General features: G+C 38.6%; 2 protein-coding genes across 3 annotated transcripts in view; one reads left to right on the top strand and one right to left on the bottom strand.

Moving 5' to 3' along the window:
* LOC128617838 (collagen alpha-3(IX) chain-like) overlaps nt 1-14,936 on the top strand; it is a 36,707-nt gene extending 21,771 nt beyond the window's left edge. The window contains exons 14-37 of the mRNA XM_053641015.1: nt 120-191; nt 1,781-1,816; nt 3,178-3,234; nt 3,625-3,678; nt 3,775-3,828; nt 3,933-3,986; nt 7,043-7,096; nt 7,594-7,647; nt 8,434-8,487; nt 8,623-8,676; nt 8,843-8,896; nt 9,003-9,047; nt 9,304-9,357; nt 10,511-10,564; nt 10,814-10,867; nt 11,079-11,150; nt 11,431-11,466; nt 11,631-11,675; nt 11,771-11,803; nt 12,406-12,552; nt 13,065-13,119; nt 13,256-13,450; nt 13,605-13,682; nt 14,737-14,936. Coding sequence (XP_053496990.1) covers nt 120-191; nt 1,781-1,816; nt 3,178-3,234; nt 3,625-3,678; nt 3,775-3,828; nt 3,933-3,986; nt 7,043-7,096; nt 7,594-7,647; nt 8,434-8,487; nt 8,623-8,676; nt 8,843-8,896; nt 9,003-9,047; nt 9,304-9,357; nt 10,511-10,564; nt 10,814-10,867; nt 11,079-11,150; nt 11,431-11,466; nt 11,631-11,675; nt 11,771-11,803; nt 12,406-12,552; nt 13,065-13,119; nt 13,256-13,450; nt 13,605-13,682; nt 14,737-14,936 — 1,665 coding nt within the window. The remainder of the gene's footprint in view (nt 1-119; nt 192-1,780; nt 1,817-3,177; nt 3,235-3,624; nt 3,679-3,774; nt 3,829-3,932; nt 3,987-7,042; nt 7,097-7,593; nt 7,648-8,433; nt 8,488-8,622; nt 8,677-8,842; nt 8,897-9,002; nt 9,048-9,303; nt 9,358-10,510; nt 10,565-10,813; nt 10,868-11,078; nt 11,151-11,430; nt 11,467-11,630; nt 11,676-11,770; nt 11,804-12,405; nt 12,553-13,064; nt 13,120-13,255; nt 13,451-13,604; nt 13,683-14,736) is intronic.
* A 609-nt stretch (nt 14,937-15,545) lies between these two features.
* Nucleotides 15,546-27,070, bottom strand: part of col22a1 (collagen, type XXII, alpha 1) — a 77,715-nt gene continuing 66,190 nt past the window's right edge. For both annotated transcript variants that reach the window (XM_053641013.1, XM_053641014.1), the window contains 18 exons: nt 26,691-26,744; nt 26,516-26,569; nt 25,287-25,340; nt 25,025-25,078; nt 24,579-24,632; nt 24,407-24,460; nt 24,283-24,327; nt 24,092-24,145; nt 23,752-23,805; nt 23,607-23,660; nt 22,895-22,966; nt 22,007-22,042; nt 21,864-21,908; nt 20,453-20,632; nt 20,312-20,378; nt 19,616-19,798; nt 19,376-19,453; nt 15,546-19,086 (listed from right to left, as the gene is read on the bottom strand). In XM_053641013.1, coding sequence (XP_053496988.1) covers nt 18,893-19,086; nt 19,376-19,453; nt 19,616-19,798; nt 20,312-20,378; nt 20,453-20,632; nt 21,864-21,908; nt 22,007-22,042; nt 22,895-22,966; nt 23,607-23,660; nt 23,752-23,805; nt 24,092-24,145; nt 24,283-24,327; nt 24,407-24,460; nt 24,579-24,632; nt 25,025-25,078; nt 25,287-25,340; nt 26,516-26,569; nt 26,691-26,744 — 1,386 coding nt within the window. In that variant the 3' untranslated portion in view covers nt 15,546-18,892. The remainder of the gene's footprint in view (nt 19,087-19,375; nt 19,454-19,615; nt 19,799-20,311; nt 20,379-20,452; nt 20,633-21,863; nt 21,909-22,006; nt 22,043-22,894; nt 22,967-23,606; nt 23,661-23,751; nt 23,806-24,091; nt 24,146-24,282; nt 24,328-24,406; nt 24,461-24,578; nt 24,633-25,024; nt 25,079-25,286; nt 25,341-26,515; nt 26,570-26,690; nt 26,745-27,070) is intronic.

Below are 27,070 nucleotides of genomic sequence, written 5' to 3'. Positions count from 1 at the left end.
AGTTACATTACATGAGCCATTATAGTTATATATGTTAATTAATGTTATATAAAATGTTATTACACACAGATGTTATATTTGCTGTATAGATTTATTTTTTTTTTTTAATTAACTCACAGGGTCCACCCGGATCCAGAGGATCCAATGGACTTCCAGGTCCTCCTGGACCACCCGGACCCCCCGGTCTACCCGTAACGACTCTTAAAAGCTTGATTTCAGCATGCTGAAGCTAGCCTCTTTTCTAACAGTATATATAATAACTGGAAATATAAGAATACTAACAGCTCAGCACTTTTTTTTTTTTTCTCAACATTTTGCAGGATTTCCATTTAATATACTAGTTTAGATAATATCATATGCAGAATAAATGAAAGTAAATTGTTGATAATATGATAATACCGTGCATTATGGACAGGGGAAGCCTGAGTCGATACTTTAACTTTGTACTATTTTTTTTACACTCCGTTAGCACTTTAAGGCTTGCTGAAACAGCAGGACTGAACACCGAGATAATAATCGTGCCTTCGCGAGTCAGAATTGTACAGCATAATGTTTTATAACCTTTAACACACTTTATTCGGCTTTATCAGGTAACGATCGTGCTGAGTCAGGTGAACACGGTAAACTGTGCGGTCCACTGCGGAGTCTCTGTGTATCGCTCCTCACACTATTAACACACTGTGATGTGTTATAATCACTATGATGATCACACAGTAGCTTTATATATATATATATATATATATATATATATTAGCTTTAAAGGAGCAGATTGTAATTTTTTTCACACCCCCAATGCCCATGAGGTGAATTACAACCAAAATGACAACACTGACAAAGACTGTGTTAAAACTACATTTGCCGAGTGACTTATTTAAAGAAAAAATACAACTTTCAGACTCAGCATCTCAGTTTCAGAATGGGGGCGGAGCTCATTTCTGGGCCAGAAGCCTGAACTGAAGAAACTACCATTCACTGAATCACACTTATACTGTAAATTACGCCAGAGCAACGCCAGCAGAATCTAATCCATTCTTGAAAACTGTAGACAGGTTTTTTTTTTTTGTAAAACTTGAGCCAAGTTATTTCTAAAATGAAAAAATTACTCAAACAACATGTTTAATTATTTGAAATTAGAAATGTGTTTTTCAGAATCTTTAAATATAACTTAGCTAAATATCTCTGACGAACTGTAAAAACTCCGAAATGGTTTATCCGAATAGAAATTCACAACAGGAACGTGAAGTGACAAAAAAAACAAAAAAAAAACCACTTCGTAAGTCTGTTATGATGAGTTTACAGTTTCGACAATCTTCGATGAAAACGTTATAGTTGGAGTCTGATTTGAAACTTTATGGACTGCCCCTTTAAGCTTTCCAGATGGCACCTTTAAGCAGTGTGAAGTGAATGAAACACTTTTGTTTTTCAGTCATTTCTGATCAAGCAAAGTAGTTTTATATTAATACATATTATACATATTCTCTGTTGAATTAGGTCACATGATCTTTTTTTTTTACTATAATGATTACTCCCACACTGCATTTCGACTCAGGACCTTTGCTAAAGTGTTTTGCTGCTGCTTCTTTCTCACGGCGCTGGGTGAAGGGAATAAATGCTGTGTAATGGGATTGCAGTGAATTATAACAGTAATGAATACATGTTTGTGAATGCATGTGCTTATTCACATGGGTTTATGAATGCATATATATCTGTGTGTGTGTGTGCGTGTGTGTGTGTGGGTGTGTGTGTAATCTGCGCTGCTTTATCGCTGTTGTGTTTGTAGGGGACCGCTGGGAATCCTGAAGGAAGCGGCGAGACTGTGAGTGCTTTCAGGCTTTCATCACCTCTCTTCATCAGTGGCACACAAACACCAGCAGAATCTCCACCTTTTCACTTCTATCTAAACCTTGTCGTTGAGTTTCATTCCGAAAGCAGAAGCGTTGCTAACATATCCTTTAATGATCTCCGTCTCGTCAGGCACCCATTTAAACCTAGAAGGCCCTTCGGTGTTGTAGATATTTTTTCTATTACTATAACGTAGCCACACTAATACAAACAGCGTCCTAGAATGAAAGTGATTAAACTACGCATTCGTGCACGTGTCACTAATCGCTATAGCTAATCGTTAGCGGTGTAACATTGATAGGTAGCTAGTTGAGCACGTTACAGTAGCATCACTACGATTAAAACAACGTAAACATGCCTAAAATGGGAGATATTTGTATTAGAGTTAGTGTTCTCAGGAGTGCACTAAACTGCTGCCTTTCAGATGGAACACACTGACTGCGCCCACATGCCCATTAAAATTCCGTTAAAGGTCTGTATTCGGATTGTAGCCGTGTTCCTTCCCAATGCGATGTTTATATGAGTACGTCGGCCTACACGTGCTCTTTTCCTTTTCCCGCGGTTATTTTCCGGGAGATTCGAGATGCTGCCGTTGTTACCCATAATTCCTTGCAGACTGAGCATGCGCATGTGTCTCCTTTCAGTGGATTTTCTGAACGAGGTGTTTACGTGCAACAAATTTCCGATTAAAACAGACATGTTCCAGGAGTGGGACTCGGAATTTGTGGAATCGGATTATTGTCTTCATTTGCATCGTGGGGCAGGGGTGGCTCAGTGGTTAAAGGCTCTGTGTTGCTAATTAGAAGGTCGGGGGTTCAAGCCCCAGCACTGCCAAGCTACCACTGTTGGGCCCTCGAGCGAGGCCCTTAACCCTCAGAAATGAGATAAATGTATAAATGAGATAAATGTAAGTCGCGCTGGATAAAGGTGTCTGCCAAATGCTGGAAATGTGATGTGATGTAATGTATGGGGCAAGTGGATTGTGGAGTTTGCGGCGATGACACAATACTAATTAGAAAATTGCCAAATTCTGATTAATATCAGAATGTTGACGTGTATGTAAACGTAGTCAATGTGACGGCTGATAAATAAGCATTAATTTACAGATTTGAGCAGGTTCTGGTGTGTGTGTGTGGGTGGGTGTCAGGGTATGTGGTCTGATCGTAGATCAGCATTCTGAATTGCAATAAATTTAACCAAGAGTTTAACAAAACCATAAACCCTCCCGGATTACAGTGGTGTATGAACTGTTGGTGTAAAGGGAAGTGCCTTTCAGTGTTTGTCTGATCTTTGAACGTCTTTCTCCTCTGTGTGTGTGTGTGTGTGTTTCTGCAGTGTCAGGCTGTGTGCCCTGCCGGCCCTCAGGGACTTCCAGGCCTGCCAGGCATGAAGGTAGGACTTTCAGAGGAATAATTCCACTCACTGATTCCAGACGTATAAAACCACGAAGAGTCCAAAAGAAAGCGTTTTCTCTGCCCGCGGGCCGATGGTGTCCGGAATGGGAAGATGAGGCGGATGCAAGTGCAGGCTTTTTATTAAATTAAACAAGCGATACTTGAGCAAGTAACCAAAACAAGACTATAAGCATGAGCATGGACTCTAGAGAACAGACAAGAAACAAAACAGAACCTGTGTGGCACACGACAAAGAGAGCGCACAGCCGAGAGAACTTAACTAAGACGGAATACCCAGACACAGGTGCGGGTGATTAGTGACGTGCAGGGGCTGATGGGTAGTGATGTTCCACGCTACAGTACCATGGTTTTTATTGTCTCTGCCCAGGGACACAGAGGTCTCCCCGGAGTGGACGGACTGCCTGGTGTTGGAGGTGAAAAGGTGAAACACGACGTCTCGCACACCTGAGAAGAATTATCACGGATTATAATTTGAATATTCAGAATTCTAAGTGTTATATGATTGATTGATTGACAGGGAGATCGCGGAGCGGTAGGAGAACCCGGCCCCCAGGGACGTCCAGGAGAAGATGTAAGCAGCTCGTTTGTCAGCTGTGATTAGTTTATTTTTTAATCCTAGATCAGTAATTTGTACTGCTTTCTGATATTTCTAACACTTTAATTGACGTGTCTCAGGGTCAGAGAGGGCCGATCGGTCACCCTGGAGAACACGGTGATAAGGGAGATCGGGTAAGGAATACTCCGTGAGAACATTAAGTGCATAAAGAAGCTGGTGTTGGTTTAGATGAAATCTGATTACAATGTCAGTGAATGTTTTACTGAGTTTTCTGTGAGAAAAAAATCCATCCCTTACTAAACCCCTGACTTTAATACCAGTTACCCTTTAATCAAACACGTTAATGACACAGTGTACACATTAGTGTTTATTGATAACCGCAGAGATGGGATAGTGCTTCTCCCAGGGGTTCTTCACCATAGATCCCATATTATGTTCTTTTCTTTTCTACTCTATTTAGTTCTGTTCCATTTACTTCTATTCTCTTTGATTCTATTGTTGTTAATTCTATAATCTACCCGGTAGTTGTTTACTATTCTGTTCTATTCTATTGTTTTGTTCTGTTTTCAGAATTGAGTTGTTTTATACTCTATTCTATTCTACTCCACTCTGTTCTACTCTATTCTGTTCTACTGTACTGTACTCTATTCTATGCTTCTCTATTATACTCTGTTCTATTCTACTCTATTCTACTGTACTGTACTCTGTTCTATTCTACTCTATTCTACTGTACTGTACTCTGTTCTATTCTACTCTATTCTACTGTACTGTACTCTGTTCTATTCTACTCTATTCTACTGGACTGTACTCTGTTCTATTCTACTCTATTCTACTGTACTGTACTCTGTTCTATTCTACTCTATTCTACTGTACTGTACTCTGTTCTATTCTACTCTATTCTACCCTGTTCTCTTTTACTCTATTCTATTCTATTCTATTCTACTCTATTCTATTCTATTCTATTCTACTCTATTGTACTTTATTCTACTGTATTCTACTTTATTCTACTTTATTCTATTCTACCCTGTTCTATTATACTCTACTCTACTCTATTCTACTCTATTCGACTCTGTTCTATTCTACTCTATTCTACTCTGTTCTATTCTGTTCTATTCTACTCTATTCTACAGTATTCTGTCCTTCTTTATTCTACTCCACTCTGCTACTCTATTCTATTCTACTGTACTGTAATCTGTTCTATTCTACTCTATTGTACTCTATTGTACTATGTTCTTTTCTACTGTACTCTATTCTACTCTGTTCTATTCTGTTCTGTTCTACTCTATTCTACTCTACTCTATTCTATTCTGCTCTATTCTACTCTATTCTATTCTATTCTATTCTACTCTATTGTACTTTATTCTACTGTATTCTACTTTATTCTATTCTACTCTGTTCTATTATTCTCTACTCTACTCTATTCTACTCTATTCGACTCTGTTCTATTCTACTATATTCTACTCTGTTCTATTCTACTCTATTCTACTGGACTGTACTCTGTTCTATTCTACTCTATTCTACTGTACTGTACTCTGTTCTATTCTACTCTATTCTACTGTACTGTACTCTGTTCTATTCTACTCTATTCTACCCTGTTCTCTATTACTCTATTCTATTCAATTCTATTCTACTCTATTCTATTCTATTCTATTCTACTCTATTGTACTTTATTCTACTGTATTCTACTTTATTCTACTTTATTCTATTCTACCCTGTTCTATTATACTCTACTCTACTCTATTCTACTCTATTCGACTCTGTTCTATTCTACTCTATTCTACTCTGTTCTATTCTGTTCTATTCTACTCTATTCTACAGTATTCTGTCCTTCTTTATTCTACTCCACTCTGCTACTCTATTCTATTCTACTGTACTGTAATCTGTTCTATTCTACTCTATTGTACTCTATTGTACTATGTTCTTTTCTACTGTACTCTATTCTACTCTGTTCTATTCTGTTCTGTTCTACTCTATTCTACTCTACTCTATTCTATTCTGCTCTATTCTACTCTATTCTATTCTATTCTATTCTACTCTATTGTACTTTATTCTACTGTATTCTACTTTATTCTATTCTACTCTGTTCTATTATTCTCTACTCTACTCTATTCTACTCTATTCGACTCTGTTCTATTCTACTATATTCTACTCTGTTCTATTCTACTCTATTCTACTGTACTGTACTCTGTTCTATTCTACTCTATTCTACTGTACTGTAGTCTGTTCTATTCTACTCTATTCTACTGTACTGTACTCTGTTCTATTCTACTCTATTCTACTGTACTGTACTCTGTTCTATTCTACTCTATTCTACTGTACTGTAGTCTGTTCTATTCTACTCTATTCTACTGTACTGTACTCTGTTCTATTCTACTCTATTCTACTGTACTGTACTCTGTTCTATTCTACTCTATTCTACTGTACTGTAGTCTGTTCTATTCTACTCTATTCTACTGTACTGTACTCTGTTCTATTCTACTCTATTCTACTGTACTGTACTCTGTTCTATTCTACTCTATTCTACTGTACTGTACTCTGTTCTATTCTACTCTATTCTACTGGACTGTACTCTGTTCTATTCTACTCTATTCTACTGTACTGTAGTCTGTTCTATTCTACTCTATTCTACTTTATTCTATTCTACTCTGTTCTATTCTACTCTATTCTACTCTGTTCTATTCTACTCTATTCTACTCTGTTCTATTCTACTCTATTCTACAGTATTCTGTTCTTCTTTATTCTACTCCACTCTGCTACTCTATTCTATTCTACTGTACTGTAATCTGTTCTATTCTACTCTATTGTACTCTATTGTACTCTGTTCTTTTCTACTTTACTCTATTCTACTCTGTTCTATTCTGTTCTGTTCTACTCTATTCTACTCTACTCTATTCTATTCTACTCTGTTCTATTCTATTATTGTGTTCTGTTTTCAGAACTGAATTGTCTTATACTCTACGCTATTTTATTGTGTTTGGTCTATTCTCTTTCATTTCTTCTATTCTATTCAATAGACAAATTATTTTATTTTATTCTATTCTATCGAGTTCTATTCTCTACTACTCTGCTCAGATATCTTTATGTGCAATTCTATTTCAGGTTTGCTTTTTTGCTAGCTCAGAAACTTGTCATTTCCACTGGTCTAACCACCAATGGAAAAGGAGTTTGTCAATGCCACAGACATGCGACATGTCTGACGTTTTTTCTCTCTGCTCTGTCGTCTCTGCAGGGTCCTCCAGGTTTTAACGGCATTCCCGGACCCACAGGACCACCAGGGTCTCCGGTACACATCCACCTGTTTGTTCATTATATCAGTGTTTTAGAACCTGGCCTGCAGTGTTAGCATCTAGCACTCTGGTCTTATCTAACATGTGTGACCCGTGTCTTCTACAGAGAGATGTCTCAGATAAAAGGGTTCAGTACTGAATTTAATATGTTTAGTCAGAGAGAGCGACGGAGCCTGATGATAACCAGTGATGGGATAGTGAAGTCCTGATTGGTCAGTCTAGCCATTGTTAGCCATGTTATTTATGAATAATATTCATTAATATCCACTTAAATTTCAAACAAAGTTTTGTTTACAAATTCCACCGTACGTGCATTTTTCTGTTTCTCCTTAAACATTACATTTATTACTACATTTATTACTGTCACTGCAGGCTAATGTGTTCAGGTTGTCTAGCTAGCTATGGGATGACAATTCTTACCATAACGCTCTTACTAGCTACTCTTACTGTGTGTGTGTGTGTGTGTGTGTGTGTGTGTGTGTGTGTGTAACAGGGTGTTGAAGGTATCCGAGGACGTGATGGACCTCAGGGGCCTAAAGGTGATGAGGTAAGCACATCTTTTGTATTGATGTAACTATGTGGATTAAAAATGGTTACAGAATAGATTTTTTTATTAGATTTTCTAAAAAAAGAAAAAAAAAATCACACTGATTATTTTTTCCCTTGAGAAATACTGTTGGACGATTTGCTAAAAAGTCACTCGAAGGTCATAAAGGTCACATGTTAATAACCTTCACCAATGTATTTATTTGTTTGTCTGTTTGTTTAAAATTATATATAAATACCAAACCCCTACTATGAGAATCTTAAATCCTATTAATAATCTTGATAATTGCTACAAAGCAAAATAACTGAAGTAATCTTAACCGAGTCAAAAAAAAAATGTTGAAAAGATTTACTTACAGAAAATAATAAAGAAAATGTATTAAAACATATAACTGAAGGAACAAAAACATTGAAGTCAACCAAAAATTTCAATTATAAAAAAAAATTAACAATAAAAAAAATATATCCCAGAAGATTATAAAAATGGTATTCGTTGGCAAATTGCTGTGGTATAAGAGGAATAAAACACTTCAGTAAATGCTGCTATTGGAAAATAATCAGCGCCGGGTTGGTAACTCTGCTTCATCACAGCACCCTGTCACTTATTTTCCCCTAACAGGGTGTGTTCTTCTTTAGTTTAGATGATTGTTATTGAATACACTGCTGAATTATTTATTTCTCAGGGCACAGTAAAAACAGGAAGGTTAAATGTGTTAAATGCGTCATTGGTGTAACTGGTGTCATTGCTGTAACTGGTGTCATTGGTGTAACCGGGTTGGTGTTACAGGGTGCTGTAGGTCGTCTAGGTCCCACAGGCGCCACGGGTGCCAAAGGAGAGCCTGTGAGTAAAATATCATCATCATTAGACTAATAATATCCTCATGATGATTGGAATGATGATAATGAGTCCAAAAATGGCAGTGATGATGATGATGGTGTGTGTGTGTGTGTGTGTGTGTGTGTGTGTGTGTCGTAGGGTGACGCAGGCAGAAATGGAGTGGATGGTGAACCGGGTATTCCGGGAGAAAAGGTGAGCGTCACAATGACATTTGCCTTATTATGAACATTATCATTATCATCAATATCAATACACAAATATTTATAGAGGTGTTATATTGTGTGTGTGTGTGTGTGTGTGTGTGTGTGTGTGTGTGTGTCTATGTGTGTGTGTGTGTGTGTGTGTGTGTGTAACACAGGGAGAACCTGGACTACCTGGAGCTGGTGGACTCAGAGGCATTGTTGGAATCCCAGTAGGTGCATTAAAGCATCTGTGTGTGTGTGTGTGTGTGTGTGTGTGTGTGTGTGTGTGTGTGTGTTACAGTAAAACTGACTATTTCTATTTTCTCCAAAATACAGGGTTTACCAGGAAAGCAAGGGATTGTGGGACCTATGGGTGATAAGGTAGGTTGTTGTAGGAAAATAATCAGTGTGGTAACAGTAACTCCACTTCATCACGCCACCCCTGACTGGAACCTTTTTTAGTTCCTGTTCCTGTGTCGGTACTTTTCCGTGGACCAGGATTTATTAGTCGCGGTGCTTATATCACACTGCGCATCACCGATTGGTTGAAATCAAGCCGATACTTAAAGGGTCTACATAAGGTTATAACATGCCTAATGTGTGTGTGTGTGTGTGTGTGTGTGTGTGTGTGTTACAGGGTGAGAATGGAGCTGAAGGTCCTGTGGGTCCAACTGGTCTTCCTGGTAAACCTGTAAGTTCCTCCCACTGATCAGGTTCATTAGTGAACATGAAGAGTTTCAGTAGATTTTATTCCCTAAACAATAACATACATCAGACAGAGAGACTGATAGATGGATGGATGCGTAGATGGGATGAATGGATGGATGGATGGATGAATAGATGAATGGATGGATGAATAGATGGCTGGATGGGATGAATGTGAAGATGAATAGATGGATGGATGGAAGGAAAGATGGATAGATTGATGAATAGCTGAATGGATGGATGAATAGACGGATGAATTAATAGATGAATGGATGGATGGATGGATGGATGAATAGCTGAATGGATGGATGAATAGATGGATGATGAATAGACAGATGGCTGGATGGATGAATAGATGGATGGATGGATGGATGAAAGGATGGATGAATAGATGAATGGAAAGATGGATGGATGGATGAATAGATGAATAGATGGATGGATGGATGGATGGATGGATGAATGGAAAGATGGATGGATGGCTGGATGAATAGAGGAATGGAAAGATGGATGGATGGATGAATAGATGAATAGATGGATGGATGGATGGATGGATGGATGAATGGAAAGGTGGATGGATGGCTGGATGAATAGAGGAATGGAAAGATGGATGGATGGATGGATGAATAGATGAATGGAAAGATGGATGGATGGCTGGATGGATAGATAGATGGATGAATAGAGGAATGGATGGATGAATGGATGGATGGATGAATAGAGGAATGGATGGATGAATGGAAAGATGGATGGATGGATGGATGGATGAATAGATGGATGGATGGATGGATGGATGGATGGATGAATAGATGAATGGAAAGATGGATGGATGGATGAATAGAGGAATGGATGGATGAATGGAAAGGTGGATGGATGGATGGATGAATAGATGGATGGGTGGATGGATGAATGGAAAGATGGATGGATGGCTGGATGAATAGATGGATGGATGAATAGAGGAATGGATGGATGGATGGATGGATGAATAGAGGAATGGATGGATGAATGGAAAGATGGATGGATGGATGGATGAATAGAGGAATGGATGGATGGATGGATGGATGAATAGAGGAATGGATGGATGAATGGAAAGATGGATGACGATGACGTTGGTGTAATAAATGCCATATCTGTGATTGTTGCAGGGAGGACAAGGAGCTCCTGGAGATGCCGGGATCCCCGGAGTTAAAGGAGCCACGGTGTGTTCACACCTTCAGCACATTAAAGAACATAAAACAAAAACAGTTGCATTAGTCATAATAAATAAACCCATGCTGTAACGGTAACGTGAAGAAGAATAGAATATTCCGTTAGATTTCACTTTCATGTGAGAGTTTTGTAAATAAACCTCTCTGCGTTAACTCCTACATGAATATTAATTATGCCCTGAGTTAAATGTTGGTATTATTAAATGATGGTTAAATGATGGGGGATGTATTTTCCCACAGGGTGACCCAGGAAAGCCGGGTCCGATCGGTGCGACGGGACTGCAGGGAATCCCGGTGAGTCCACGTCACACAACATGACGATCCGCAGAAACTGTAGACGATAGCACACGTGTTTATTAGAGAGGAAGAACACTGCAGTTACATGACAACTTTCAGAGTTACACTGGAGAAAATAACACCTGTGCATTTCTGTATCACGGGACACGTGGTGGTTACGTGTAGGACACTGACGGACAGGTGGTGATGATGTTTTTGTCTTTCACAGGGTGAGAAAGGAGATCGCGGGATCATGGGTCCTCGAGGGATCAAAGGTCACACAGGTCACAAAGGAGATCAGGTGAGAGGTGGCACTGATGCAGGTTATAGAAAGACAGAGAGATAAACAGACACAGAGACTCACAAACAAATAAAGTTGAAGAGAGAGAGAGAAATGGGGTTGGGTGTGTGTGTGTGTGTGTGTGTGTGTGTGTGTTTGTGTGTGTGTGTATCGGGGGTTATGGATGGATGGATAGATAGACATTTTACTGAAGTTTTATTTAACTGTATAGAGACATCATGTTTGTGTGTGTGTGTGTGTGTGTGTGTGTGTGTGTGTGTGTGTGTGTGTGTTATTACAGGGTGCTGAAGGTCCAGTTGGTCTGAAAGGAAGTGAGGTAAGTGGTGATGTACATAATACATGAATAATTGAATATATATAGTCTTAATGAAAATAGATTTTTTTTTAAATTAACAAAATATTATTATTATTATTATTATTATTGTTATTGTTATTATTATTATTGTTATTATTATTATTATTATTATTATTGCTCCACAGGGTGCTCCAGGTATTCCCGGCAGTACAGGAGGTAAAGGTGACCAGGTACAGTTTTTTTTAGTGCACATTATTAAGTGTTAAATTTGTTTTGATTGAGGCTTTAATTAGAGTTTATTTTTTCATTTATTTTACTCTTACAGGGTCCTCCAGGCATCGCTGGAATCAAAGGAGATGTACGTACAAACACACACACACACACACATATATTTACACACACGAGTGAACACATCCAATTTAAATTCAGCTGCAGTTCAGCACACAGGCAGCAGGGGGCTCTAAACTTCACACACTGCACCTTTTAATAACGCTACAGGTCAAAATCACCAGCAGCAATGCCTCAGCAATTACACTGAGACTTTTACAAATGACCTTTAGTTTTAGAGAAATAAGAATAAATGAAATAAAGATATGAGAAAACCACAGACATTTTCATGTTGCTAAAAAAAAAAAAATCATCATCTATAGTATTAATATACATTTAATATTTTGTATTACCATAAATAAACATTTAATTATAATATTTTTAAATAAATCTTTAATTTTTAAAACTTTTATGTGGGAAAGACTTATCTATTATCGTTAGTGTTAATATTTATTTAATACAGATTTTTTTTATTATTGTTACCTGAACTGAAAAGAATTGAAATAAAATTAACTTAAAATGATATAAAAATGATATTATATATATATATATATATATATATATATATGAAGTATTGTGAGCTGAACAGAAGAGTTGAACTGTACTGTAATGAAGTGTAATGATGTTCTGCAGCGAGGAGAGAAAGGACAGAGAGGAGCGACCGGTGCTGATGGACGTCCAGGACAGCCGGGACACGAGGGACTCGCCGGACCTCAGGGAGCGCCGGGCCTGGAGGGGGACAGAGGAATACCGGGACCACCGGGACCTCGAGGAATTCCTGTACACTCGCACTTCTCTTACACAACACGAGGGGAATCATGGGAAATATCATTTTAATAGAAATAGTTCAATATTTACAAGTTCAAAGGTGAAAGTGACGCACGTTCATTTTTAAAACAAACTTTATTTAAATAAATAAATAAATAAATAAATAAAACAACTACAAAAAGGCACAACACACCGAGGAGTGGAGTGTTTACTTCAGCATTATTCGTGTTAGTCATGAAGTGATAATAACAACGATGCCTTATTTATTTGTTTGTTTGTTTTTGTTTGTTTGTTTGTTTATGCTTCTGTATTTAGGTGTGTCACTTATATACCACATTTTTATTCCTCAGGGCGCTGAATGAACATTGAATTAAAAATATATAACTAATAATAAATAGTTACAAAAATGTAATATTTGTGTGTAAACAGGATTACTATTCAAATTAATAATATGAATAATTTATATAAATGTCTATATATATATATATATCTATATATATGTCTGATTGCATTGTTCTCTTTAGGGTCCCAAACTAAACGATGAGAAGATTCGTCATATTTGTTCTGCTGTGGTTGAAGGCGAGTTATTTTGATCTTTTATAAGATAATATTTATAATTATAATAAATTATCATGTAGGTTTATTTCTCTACTGCTAAAGAATAAGACGACTGTTTTTATTGCTGTCTTTTATTCTTTTGTATATTTTTCTACAGAACATCTGGATGCTTATAAGAAAGAACTGGCGAAGAAGCCTCTGTCCATCGGTGCCCCCGGTACCCCCGGGCCTGCGGGACCGCCTGGACCCCCCGGACCTGCTGGGGCTGCTGGAGGAGTCGGAGCGATGGGACCTCCGGGCCCTCAGGGGCCTCCAGGCTTCTACGGCTTACCCGGGAAACAAGGACCTAAAGGTACGGCTTCGCTCAGTCAGAAAAAAGAAGAAAGCAGTGATTCATCTTAAATGTATTGCTCTCATGTTGCACTTTTAAGAAATATCACCATGTTAGGGTAATGGTGTGTGTGTGTGTGTGTGTGTGTGTGTGTGTGTGTGTGTGTGTGTGATAGGTGATGCTGGGCCAAAAGGAGACAAAGGAGATAATGGTGTTGGAGTCCAAGGACTTCCTGGAGAGCCAGGTGTTCAAGGTAAAACCATAAATCATCCCATAAAAGCAGATACTAAATGAGTAAACATGTGCAACAACCAAGACAAGCCACGCCCATCGACTCTATACACGACTAGCAGAATTTACATTCACACTCACCGCGTAAACATTCAATTAGACACATATTCAGCGTACGCCCCCAAGTGCAGGACACCTCTTTAATATTAATGTATGAACTGAGAAATTGTTTTTAGAGGAAATTATATAAAAAAAAATACATAAAATACAATCAGTATACACGTACAACTGAATAAATAGAAAAACCATTTGTGACAAGATGCCACAGATAACAGTTTTTCCTATATAATTAATTATCTGTGGCATAATAATAATAATAAGAAGAAGAAGAAGAAGAAGAAGAAGAAGAATAACAGCTACAACAGCAATAATAATAATAATAATAATAATAATAATAATAATTGTGTGCATATGGCACCTTTACTACATTAAAATATTTAAATACAGTTGAAATTGTTTAAAAGGTAAATAATACAATAGGATGCGGAAAAATAGACAAAAATAAAAGTATTACAGAAATAAAATCCTAAAAAAAAAAAAGATTATTTATAAAAAAAAAAAAAATTCAAAGTAAAAAAGTCCTAAATAAACATTCCTAAATAAAAAAGGAAGGAAAGTAAAAACAAAAATTCCTTTAAATAATTGAAAAGTGTGTGTGTGTGTGTGTGTGTGTGTGTGTACATGCACATATATATAGACCGTCCTCTTTATTAGGAACACCTGTACACCTGCTCATTTATGCCGTCATCCAATCAGCCAATGATGTGGCAACAGCACAGTGTATTAAATCAAAAAGTCTCTGGAGTTTACACAGAACCTTCAATTCTAGAGACTGTTGTGTGTAATCAAAGCAGCCTGTCTGCTACCAACGACCATGCCAGAGAGTAACAAATAAAATAAATAAGTAATTAAGATAGAACAGTAAATGCAAAGAATTAAAAAAAAAAAAAAAGCCTTAACACAGCGTTGTGTCTTTATGGCCATTTGATACTGTGTTTGGTTTGTTTTCGATGCAGGACCTCCTGGGAAGCCCGGCATCGGTAGAGATGGCCAAAATGGTGGCCGAGGAGAAGCGGGTACCCCGGGTATCCCAGGAACCCCAGGTAGCAGAGGACCTCCAGGTCCCCCGGGCATGTGTGACCCCTCAGACTGCTTCAGGCCTCAGCCTCTTTATGTAGTGAGCGGGAAAAAATCCATCAACGTTAAGGGCCCGTGAACCTGAAAGAAACCTTCGTCCGTCATCATCATCATCATCATCATCATCATTATCATCTCTGTCATCAATAACAGCTGAGAGAGCAGCTCTGACAAGCTTGAAGAGACTCAGACGTCAACATTATGATCCACATTCCTGACAGCAGCAGCATGGAGACTCTTTGACCAGTTTATTTCTGTGACTTGTACATACACGAGAATAAAAAACAAAAGGGGCAAACATTTAGACAGGCATTTTCAATGTTCTATTTTTTTCGTAGCGCAAGATGTGAATACGTGGTTAAGATTACATTACGGACATGGTGAACGACAGATGTTTTTAAACGTATATCCCAGAAACTCACGAGCTGGAAACCTGAGCCTGTCTTAAATGCAGTGGAAAAGTATAGAATAAGGTGTGTGGCAGCTGTGACCAACCTACAAACAAGTGCCTTAGATTTAACTAGTAACTCTTTTGAACAGTGTGATCATGGATAATGTTAGTAAAAACGACCAGAAGTTAAGCTATACACTAACACTTTGGTGCAGCAACTGGAAAGCTGAAATAAAAAATTCTCCACCACCAACAAAACAGCGAATCTCTTGCTATTGTTTATTGTTTGTTTTAAAATTCGTAAAAAAAAAAAAACAAAAAAAAAAACAACGAAACAAACAAAACAATATTTTGGAATGCTTTTAGAGTAAAATAATAGTCTGGGGTTCACTTTCCCTGCTGGAAAAAAAAAAAACCCAATAGAACCCCTCATAGAATGTCTAATGGTTGTAATGGGAATTGTAATGGTTTTAATGGAAACTCTACTGGTAATTTGTTGCGTTCTGTTGGTGGCATGTTATGTCTAGCGGATACTATTAAGGACCAGTAATGGTCTTAATGATTAGCTGATGGTACGTAATGGTATTTGTAATGGAAACCATTAGAACTCTGCATCAGGTGAGGAAGCTATTCACGCTCAGGCCCACATGTTGAGTAACGTGATTGGTTCAGCTCGTCACACTACTTCCTGTTTCTAAAAGGGTTATTATGGTTATTGATATATAAAACTAGACTTTCACAGGACTGGAGAATTGTAACTAGCTCGCCTTTGTGGCATGAGCACCTGTACTGAAAACATCACGAAAATAAAATAAAACGCACGTCTCATGCCGGCCTGCGTGGCTAAAAATCTTCTCCTTATACGAGAATAGCTTCTCGTGTGCAGGTATTACCGCAGGAGGTGATTTTACTCATCCGAAACGGAGAACCCCGATAATCAGCTTCAGCCGCTGTGTGACCAGAATCTGAATACACATAACTTTTATACGTGGAAACATTGACACTACAAAAGAAAAACTTAACACGCAACCCGTAAAATTCAGATGAATATAACTTCTGAAACTATAACGCAGCACACTGTGTTTCTGTCTCTACATTCAGGACGTATTGCAGTCACGTGAACGCAGATTTTTGGCGGATGACCTGGAAAAAAAAAAATTCGATACGACAGTGAATTGAGCGAGTATTGAGCAATGACAGTGAAAACACGCTCTATAAAATGTACCTGATCCACACTTTATTACAATGTACTGTATATTCTCTTCAAATACATACATATGCATTGTCCTGGCTAAAATTGTAGCACCAATTAATCAGTATAAACAGGTAGACTTTACCATGCACAATTTTTTTTTTTTTTTTTTTTAAAAAGGCCTGTACTGGTAAAATAATTTAATACAACCTGTGATTGAGGAGAATAATTATGAACACAACTTTAAACTTTCAAAATAAAGCAAAAAAAAAAAAAAAAAAGAAAAGAAATATAAAAGTCACACAATGGTAACACCAGCTGTGAGAGAGGCGGCGGTAAAAATAAAATAAAATAATAATAATCAGGCATTAGGCTTGCTTGCAAATTGAGAAAGCACTTAATTTACATAACTATTCAAATGTGTAATGAGCAAAGCTTGTCGAAACGTATCACGTCGTTAGCACTTGCCATTTTTCATCAGTGGGGATTAGATTGCACGGGCAAGCACAAACAAGTTTTGTGCTGTGAGGACACTGTGATAATTAAATTGTCTTAAAATGGCCCAAGATGATAAACAGAGTCTGGCCATAAATCTCTTCGTCTAGGCCATCTCTCCTGGAAGACCTTCCTCCATTCCAGTTTCAGGAAATGATGCCGTCTTGTTTGCGGAAGTCTCGTGAATGAAAAGTCATTTGTGGAAACGTTTAACTAGTCTGTGTACGTAGCTAGAGCATGTGAAATGGCTCTAAAAGAAAATGAATGCTTATTTACACAGTATGAATGCTGTATGCGTAGATTTAATCCGGTTTTACAGAATACCAACATGGCTAGCTAGTGAACTAGCTCTAGCTAGCTAAGATAACCAGTTTGGTGATTATAGCTAGCTGACTACGTACATTCACTTGACCATTGTCCGAATTTTAACGTGGCTCGACTGGGATTTGATTAGATGATATGTTTATTTTTTATTGCGTTTGCTCAATTGTCGATGCTTGTCGTGGCTAAATGTCGTATCGCTTAAAACTACCTAGCTAACTTGATCTTTATCACCCCCTTTGGTCATTTTAACTTGTTCCTCTGTTTGTAAAATGGATATAGACCTACTATTCATATTAAAACGTCTTGAATTCCATCCAGCATAACTTCAAGATGCTTCTGAAAATTCACAATATACTGTTGGCAATTCCACCCCAGCACAGTAGATGGCGATGATCATAACAACAAACATCTCTGCTCAGATAGGAAAGCGGTAAGAGGTCTTACACACGAGTTCTCGATATTCAATATGGAAAAGTCCTTGAGCTACAATCAATAGATATCAAAGTTAGATGGAGAATTAGGTTTCGAATGGATTATAGAGGTGTATTTTGACCTTGTCACACAAATTAGGGCATGGCAAGGAAAATGCCGCCATGTTATAATCCATATAGTGATCATTCACACTGTTCTAAGAATCATTTTCGTCTCTCTAGGACCTTGCTGGTCATTCCATGTGTGTTGGTGAAAAGAAATCAGAAACAGGAAAGGACATCACGTGCAGTGTATGAAGATACTCGAACAAAACGTCACTGGTCAATGCACTTGTGCATTAAAGTACATCCTTTAATAACCTCTATTTAAGTGGCTAATACAAATGTTACCAGCTTTTCAGCTGTGACAGGAACGACTGCACGCCATGAGTCATGTTTGTGTAAACAGCAGAAAAGCTCTTAAGCTCCTCTAGAGAACAAATTCGAAGTGACAAACGTAATTATCTTCAGTGGGTGAAAAATGGTGGGTTTTTTGGTTCCTGGATTAAGACTAGTTTTGCTAATCATGAAAATCTGCAAACTGGCTACATAACCGTCTTGGAGCGGCTCGCTAACGATCTCATGTGCGATCTCTGTGTGCGAAGATTATATTTGTTTTTTTTTCTTCCTCTGTCACACTACCAACCAGGACAAATTGATACAACTCCAGAAAACAACTCTCCTAGCTCGATAATTGCCCAATACACACACACTCCAAAAAAAACCTCCGTAACAATGGATTCTGCACACAATGGTTGAAGACCTGAGGCTAATTTATTACCATCAGTCTATCTGTGTGGTATTACTATAGTCTCTCCAACTAAAGAAATAGAGCAGACTTTGCAGGTTGCATTAAAAAAACACAGGACAATACATCTTAGTCTGAACTGAGTGAAATTCCCTGATGTAAAAAAAAAAAAAAAAAAATCAGCTGCATTTTAAATTACTCACCTCCCTTAGCTTACAGTACAAACCCTCCCCATTCCTACCAAGCGAACAAATTACTCATAATATCTGACCGGCAGGACACACACCCATAAAACACACTCCCTAACATGTTGAAATGTCTCATCTTCCCCCCAACCAAAGCTCCCCGGATCTTGTCAGGAAAAGCTTTAGGTTCTCATGAGTTCATAAATAGGCCCAGGCATGCAGAGAGAGGTTTAGGTTCCCTTGACGTTCTTAGTGTGAGGTCGTGATGCCAGGCTAGCGTAGTAGGCACACTGAGAGGGGTCACACTGCCCCGGAGGTCCCGGTGGGCCAGGTTGTCCATGAGGACCTGGATGTCCAGGTTCACCCTGAGCTCCAGTTGCTCCCGGAAGACCGTCTTTACCGTCTCCAGGAATTCCTGCTGGACCTAGATCAGAGAGATAGTTTATCTGAGAGAGCTGCTGGTGAATATTTTATAATGATTTGTGAAACTGGAAGCTTACACCAACCAAGTAATGTATACGTTAAAATTTTTGGCCACTGTTGTGTTTTTTTTTACCTTTACAGAAGGCCTATTTATATTTGCGGGGTTCCACCATAATTCTTCCCCCTAATGTTTTACCAAATGTTTTCGACAACATCCTCCCACCATCGGTGAGATCTGGGGCTCATTGGTTTCTTTCCTGAAAAAATAATTATTAAAAATAGGGTTTTACCAATGGGACCAGATGGACCAGGCTCTCCTCTCTGTCCAACACCATTTTCTCCCTTCTCCCCTCTGGCACCTCTTTCACCTGCAAATCAGCAGTAAATGAGGTCAGATCTTCTTCATGAGTATTTCCCATTTAACCAAATTTGTTTGAAAATAAAAAAAAAAAACGCCTACACTACACAAGAAACACATATTTCACAAACTGTAAGCCATATTAACTCCCATTTCCTGTTTTATAAAGTACCTTTAGGACCTGCTGGACCTCGGGGTCCCTCTGCTCCATTTTGGCCAGGCATACCAGACTCTCCAGGTGGACCTGGTCGTCCAGGTTGCCCTTCTTTTCCTGGAGGTCCAGGTGGACCAGGACGCCCGGCTGAGCTCTTTATGTGTGTGGGCTGAATCTGGGACATGAAGTAGGCCATCTTGGCTGGGAATGCATGAATAAAGAGTTAAAAACAGTCTTTCAATCTGAAGTTAGCACTGCACTTTTATGCAGTATTTGTGTAAGCTGCTCAACTCAGGAAGAACAAAACAAAACTATGAGCTCCTTCCTATGGCCAGATTTGAGGACATTTGGCAATCTCGTAATCCTGTTCACCTGACTACAGAGTTCCATGAAAGTTTAAACAAACATGGTGGATAAAATTCCCACAGTCATATTCATGAATTAATTGTTGTTGTTTTTGTAAAGTTGACCTTCGAGAAGGATGTGTCCACTACAGCAGCTGCCTTTAGTAACGAACATGGAGCTAAACATGTGTCTCAATCTTTTAAAATCTAGTCGACGAGATTAAATGGTTCTACGGATGCCTATATCACAAAACTGGCACGCATTTCTTTGCTTCCCTCCTTTAACGTGAACGACCTAAAATATAAGCTTGCTCATAGCTTGGCTCAATAACATGTGAATACCTCTCTGTTTCCACATGATCAGTCTCACCTTGTAGTTCTTTGGCGAGTTCCTCTTGAATTAACCTGCGTATCGATTCCAGAGATGGAGTTTCTCCCTGGACAAACACCAAACCCACATTAGTCTAACTTTCGCTAATCCATCGGGCATCCATGGTGTCAAACAGCTCACCCTCTGTCCTGGAAGTCCAGGCTGGCCAGGAGGACCCGGTGGTCCAGAGGTTCCCATGTCTCCAGGAGGTCCAGACATTCCCATCATGCCCGTGTGACCCTTTCTGCCTGGAGCTCCTGGGTTTCCAGGCATTCCTGGTTCTCCCGTGGGGCCTTTGTCACCTTTTATGCCATTGTCACCCTACAGGAGAGAAGAACTTTAGACTGTGGGCTTGAAATCTGGCTGGTCATTTTGTCAAATCATTAGTGTCTACCATTCACTCTTTTATTCACACATTTGAATGGAATCTGCAGCACACCAGCATTATTCTCTTCAGGAATAATAATGTTTTTTAGCCAGCGATGTCTAGACCAGTGATCATCAACCCCCTTCCTGGAGTTCTACCTTTCTTCAGGGTCCAGTATCCAACAACTAATCCACCCAGTAGTTAGCAGGATCCAGTGTGTTAGTGATGGCAAAACAGTCCTTTGAACACCGTGACACAGTGAGCATCTCAGACTAATATATAGGACTCAAAAAAGTTTCCTGTTCAGAAGTTGTGCGTGAATCATGTCTGCTGACAGCCTGTGGTCATCTGCCATATTTTCAGTCTTTTTATAAAAAAAAATAGGCCTTTCTTGGCTGAATTACTGACAAAATGTACCAGACCCTCTAGCTAAGTGTGAAGGCTGGCTTGCAAGTCTACTACGCTTAACAGTTCCAAACAAACCTCTTTAATAGATGTAAAGATAAAAAAGATTTTTTTTTTTAAACTATATTTTGCATCAAAGGTCACCATATTTTAAATGTTTTTTTTTTTTTTTTTTTTTTTCCTGAGGTGGAAATGGCCAAAAAAGGACCGTGTTTACAAGGAAGTGACAGACACAGAGATAATCAGATTACTGCTTTCAAGATTCTGAAACTTAGGGCCAGAAAGGTGTACAAAACATACAAAAGGTTTTATCCAACAGTCAGAATTGCTAATTTTGCTATGAATAAGTGAGAGTGAGTAGCTACCATTTGGCAGCATGCTAATTGGCTGCTGGCTTCTATTTCTTGTATCTTTAATAGTTCAGGCACTTTGTTTAATCATATTTCATCATTTCGAATAAATATTTGGACGAACCTTAAACGTTTCAATCAAAGGAAACCAATAACAATAACATTTCTGAGAAAGGAAGAGTTGAGTGGAAAAAATAATTATGTTGCTAAGATTAAAATGAGTGAAACTGGATAGCATCATGCTAGCTTAACATTACATGACTGCTATCACCTTCGACACTGTAGGTCCTTAATCATCATTTCTTCAAAAAATGATAAAGAAACGATAAGCGACGTCTTAAACTATTCCAGAACCATCAACCAGCATGCAGAATGTTTACAAATTAAAAGTATCCTTTTGGAAAAATATGAACTGGCTTTCTATTCTCACCTTCTCTCCCTTGTAGCCTCTTTCTCCCTGTTTGCCCGGTATGCCCTGAAAAACATCTACAGTCATTCCTCTCAGCTGACGACAGCCATGAAACTGAATGCTGTGACTGACACATGACTGAACTGCTGAGAATGAGGACTTACTTGTTTGCCCTCGGGGCCGACGGGACCAGGTAGACCCTGAATGGAAAAAAAAAAAAAACTTTTATTTTTAAATAGGATTTTCAGTTCAGAATAAACAGAACGATGCCATAATCATTTTGAATGAAACCTTCTGCTTTATTTTGGTTTTAAATAATAATAATAATAATAATAATAATAATAATAATAATAATAATAATAAATAGTAGTTTGTAGTTTTTAGCACCCTATACTGGAGTGAATTCCCTTTTCTCACAATTGACCCCTCCCCCTCTGTTGAAACTGGAGGTGGAGCTAATTTCAGGGCCAGAAAATAATGGAAACCGAAACCTGAAATAGAGAAGCTAGCTAAATACAACGCATGGCTGCGTTGCCAAGCATAGCTTTTAAAAATATATATATATATTTCAAATGATATGTTTATTACAGGTCCAAAAAATGCTTAACAAAACAACGCGCTGCACCTTTAAATGTATACTTAAAGTCAAAATAAATAAATAAATAAATAAATAAAGTAAAGTAAAGTACAATTTCCAACATGAATCATAAAACCTGAGGTGTTTTTTTTTTATTTTACTTTTCTAACAAACCTGAAATAGATTTTTAATTATAATAATAAAACAAAAGTGCTGATTAAAAATCAACACGTTTCTCATTCTGAACCAAATCAAGGTGATGTTATATAAAGGGTTCTTCTGTTTCCATTAACACTGTTCAGATTATAAATAATCAAAGCAATAAATAATACATTGGGAATCGCTGTGTCATGTTTTATAACCACTGTTATAAAAATCTCAAGAGAATGTTAATGAGACCGAATATTTCGCTCAGCAGTGATCAGAACAGGACGTCTGAAAGGCTCGTTCCGGTTCTCCTCGACTCTGCACTCACCGACGGTCCTTTTGGACCTGCGAATCCGGGCAGTCCCGGGTTTCCTGTCTCCCCCTTCCCTCCTGGAGGACCCTGATTTACACAAACACAGGATTTATACCGACATCTGTGTGGTTTTGAAACATCCGTACAGTACAGCACGTACGATTAAGAAGGATTGAGAGCGATTAATGCAGAGCTCTGAGTATGTTCTACACTGAACACAATCCCACACGGATCAGACAGAGAGGAAAAGAACAGCGGAGAAAGAGCTGCACAGTAACGGCTCAAACCACACACGGCTGCTTTATAATACTGAGATCATACAGGTATTTTTAGCACAATTACTCAGCCAGTTAGGATACAAAATATACTTAATGTATAGTTGTATGAAATTATATGTATATGTTTTAAAAAAAACAGGAGCAAAATTATAAATAAAATAAGGTGCAAAATAGGATTACTGCACCTTCTAATTTGGCTCATTTTTAATTTAGCAGAAAAATGTAACTAGCCAATTATCCAACACTAGATAATAATACCAATATTACACTCGATTATGTTTAACTGAGAAATCCAAAAATCACGATGACCAACCCATGGAAAAAAATAATAAATAATTCAAGGTGAAATTTATTTCGACTCAATCACAGCATGTAGGTCTGCGCTTTTGTTTATTTGGTTGTTATTCAAAATGGCTGCCGATGTGATCATGTGGTGTGTACGGACTCACTGGAGTTCCAGATGGTCCCGATTTCCCCGGTGGTCCAGGTTCTCCAGGTTTACCCTAAAAACAGTGCAAAGATGAACTCGAGCTGTAATTCTGTACACACTGTAGAACTTATTTTTTTTACCGCACAGTGTTTTAAAAGTCTCACCGGTTGTCCACTTGGTCCTCTGTGACCTTCAGGCCCGGAAGGTCCCATGATGCCCTACGTAAAACAGAAATTCGAAATAACCACAAGCGCTTCAGAAAGCGCTTACACTGGAGACTCCTTCCATAAATGTTACATAAAGGAAACGTCGCCATATCGACGATTACACGCGTTTGTAATCCGCTTACGTGCAGCATGTGCCGTACACGTCACTGTGAATGAGCTGTTACTATAGAAACGGTAGCGTAGTAGAATGAGGGCGTTAACGTAAACCTGTGATTTGCAGCTGCACTGCTGTCAGAGCTGCTGTTATTATAGAGAATTATCGGAGAATTCGACTCACGTCTTTCCCAGGTGGACCCTCCCGTCCTGGTGGACCCTGTTTACCCTCTTCACCCTGAAAGAAAGAGATTTCGTTTAGAAAACCGGTGCTGCTGTTTTCCTGTGATGGAACGCGCTGAACCATGTGCAGGTCAATAAACCACGCTTTTCCATTTCTTCACCGCTGCACAGTGTTATAAGTACATGACTAACCTTTGACCCTGGTTCCCCAGGCTCTCCTCTGTGACCTTTAAAACCCTGGATGAAAAGAGAAAGTGTAAAAAATAATCCATTATTTAGCTCTAATGCACAAATAGTAGAAGGAGCTGGTGCTTACAGGAAGACCTCTGAGTCCATCTCTTCCTGGTGCTCCAGGTTCTCCCTGTTTACCCTGTTGGGCAGATTTAATAGATTTAAATCACTTTTAGCATCCACAATGTGCTGGTTTTGTGCTCTTTATCATCACACAACACGGTAATACTATACACCTAAAGGTATAAAACTCTTACCGGCTCGCCCACTTCCCCTGGTCGTCCGTCCTTCCCTGGCTTACCCATGATTCCCTTTGCAAAAAGAAAACAAATTGTATTATGCAAATAAACATATGCTAAAAAAAAATTCATCCAAATGACATTCGCTTGCTCTTTGTAGGTCTTGCATTGATATTGCTGTCAGAGCTGCTGTTTTAGAAAATAAATCAACACCTTCTGACCAATCAGAACCCAGAATTCAACAGCACTGTGATATAAGAAGAAAACTATTAAAAGATTTCCACCTCAGCACTAAATCTCTGTAATTAAAGTACTATTTAAGGTTTAAAGGTGCTATCAGATCCTAATGAGCTCAGATACTACCTTCCAAGGGTAAAACATTTAAAAGATAAAAGACTCAACACACAAGGCAAATGATCAGACAGACTGCTTTCAAGAAAACGGTTGAAGTGTTAATTCCTCACCATTAAGCCTGGCAGACCTGGAGGACCCTGAATCCCTTTCAGTCCCTCTTTGCCCTGTTAAACACACACACACACACACACACACACACACACACGGTCAGGAATTGTCCACACTACACAATACAACAACTTTTATTGTATTATCTATTGTATAACTAGCTATGTATATCTTGGAAAGAGGTTTGGAAAGTTTTGTAATTATGACACGATGACAAATTCTTGCTTAAGCCACACATGTAATACATATTTTAATGAATGTTACCTTTTCTCCAGGGGGTCCAGGAGCACCAGGGGGTCCAGGGTTGCCGTCATTACCCTGCAAACATAAATCAAGGACTGAGACACTACAGAGCTCAGTATGAGCTGTATTTATGTGATGTGAGTAAATATGAATTAATTGCACATTGTATGAAAGAACATTTACTGTGCGTAGATATGTATAATAATGTGGTGCCTTCAGAAGCCTTTCTAATTCCAAGTCAGAACCAATCAGATCACAGTTCCCACTCCCCATTGTCACTGTAACCAATCAGATCACAGTTCCCACTCCCCATTGTCACTGTAACCATTCAGATCACAGTTCCCACTCCCCATTGTCACTGTAACCAATCAGATCACAGTTCCCACTCCCCATTGTCACTGTAACCAATCAGATCACAGTTCCCACCCCCCAATATCACTGTAACCAATCAGATCACAGTTCCCACCCCCCAATATCACTGTCACCAATCAGATCACAGTTCCCACCCCCAGTGTCACTGTAACCAATCAGATCACAGTTCCCACCCCAGTGTCACTGTCACCAATCAGATCACAGTCCCCACCCCTAATGTCACTGTCACCAATCAGATCACAGTTCCCACCCCCAATTACACTGTCACCAATCAGATCACAGTTCCCACCCCCAGTGTCACTGTAACCAATCAGATCACAGTTCCCACCCCCAATATCACTGTCACCAATCAGATCACAGTTCCCACCCCCAATATCACTGTCACCAATCAGATCACAGTTCCCACCCCAGTGTCACTGTCACCAATCAGATCACAGTTCCCACTCCCACTGTCACTGTAACCAATCAGATCAGAGTCCCCACCCCTAATGTCACTGTAACCAATCAGATCACAGTTCCCACCCCGATTGTCACTGTAACCAATCAGATCACAGTCCCCACCCCCCAATATCACTGTAACCAATCACATCACAATTCCCATCCCTAATGACCCTCTACAGACAAATCAGATGAAAATATCACAGTAACCAATCAGATCACAGTTTCTGCCTAATGACACAGTAACTAATCGGATCTGTTTCTCGGCACAGTTTCTCACTATTAATGACACAGTAAACAATTAGACCACAGTCTAAATATGTAAATTAGATTTTGGGTAAATTGCCAGATTAAAAACAAGCAAAGAAACAAACAAAAATATGCAAATAGATGCTAATCTATGGCTGCAAAAAATTTCTGGACTTTATAATGAGACTTACAGGTTGACCTGTTGTTCCAGCTGCACCTGGATAACCAGGAGGCCCTGGGGGTCCCTATAAAAATGTACATAAATAAATACATAAATAAATAAATAATAATAATATAAAACAGCACAACAGTAAACAGGTCAAACACTCACTGTTATGTACATATAACTGAGGAATGTACTGGTACCTTTTCACCTTTATCTCCAGCAGCCCCCGGGGAGCCTCGGTCACCTTTCACACCCTGAGATTTATAACAGGTTATAACAGCTGTAAGTCAGTCTGTATATTATACTGTAAGTAGGGTTTCTTCATCTCAGAATGTGCATGAGTGGTTAGTATGCAAATGTATCTTTACCAAAACCCTCATAAGTTCCAAATTGTTAGAATAAGTATTAATGTGATATTTTAAAAAGTAAATCTATAAACATTCCGAAACCAACGTGTAAAACTAATATTTAATAAATTAAATTAAAAGGAAAATAATAATTCAATTACGTATAAACGATAAATCATTAAAATACTTATAATCTGAGTAGATAAGAGGAATGAAAAAGACTATATGATCAT

Source organism: Ictalurus furcatus, chromosome 14 (genome assembly GCF_023375685.1).
Source record: "Ictalurus furcatus strain D&B chromosome 14, Billie_1.0, whole genome shotgun sequence".
Classification (NCBI taxonomy): domain Eukaryota; kingdom Metazoa; phylum Chordata; class Actinopteri; order Siluriformes; family Ictaluridae; genus Ictalurus; species Ictalurus furcatus.
Note: the sequence above shows the minus strand (reverse complement) of the source record. Positions and strands in the feature narration are given on the sequence as shown.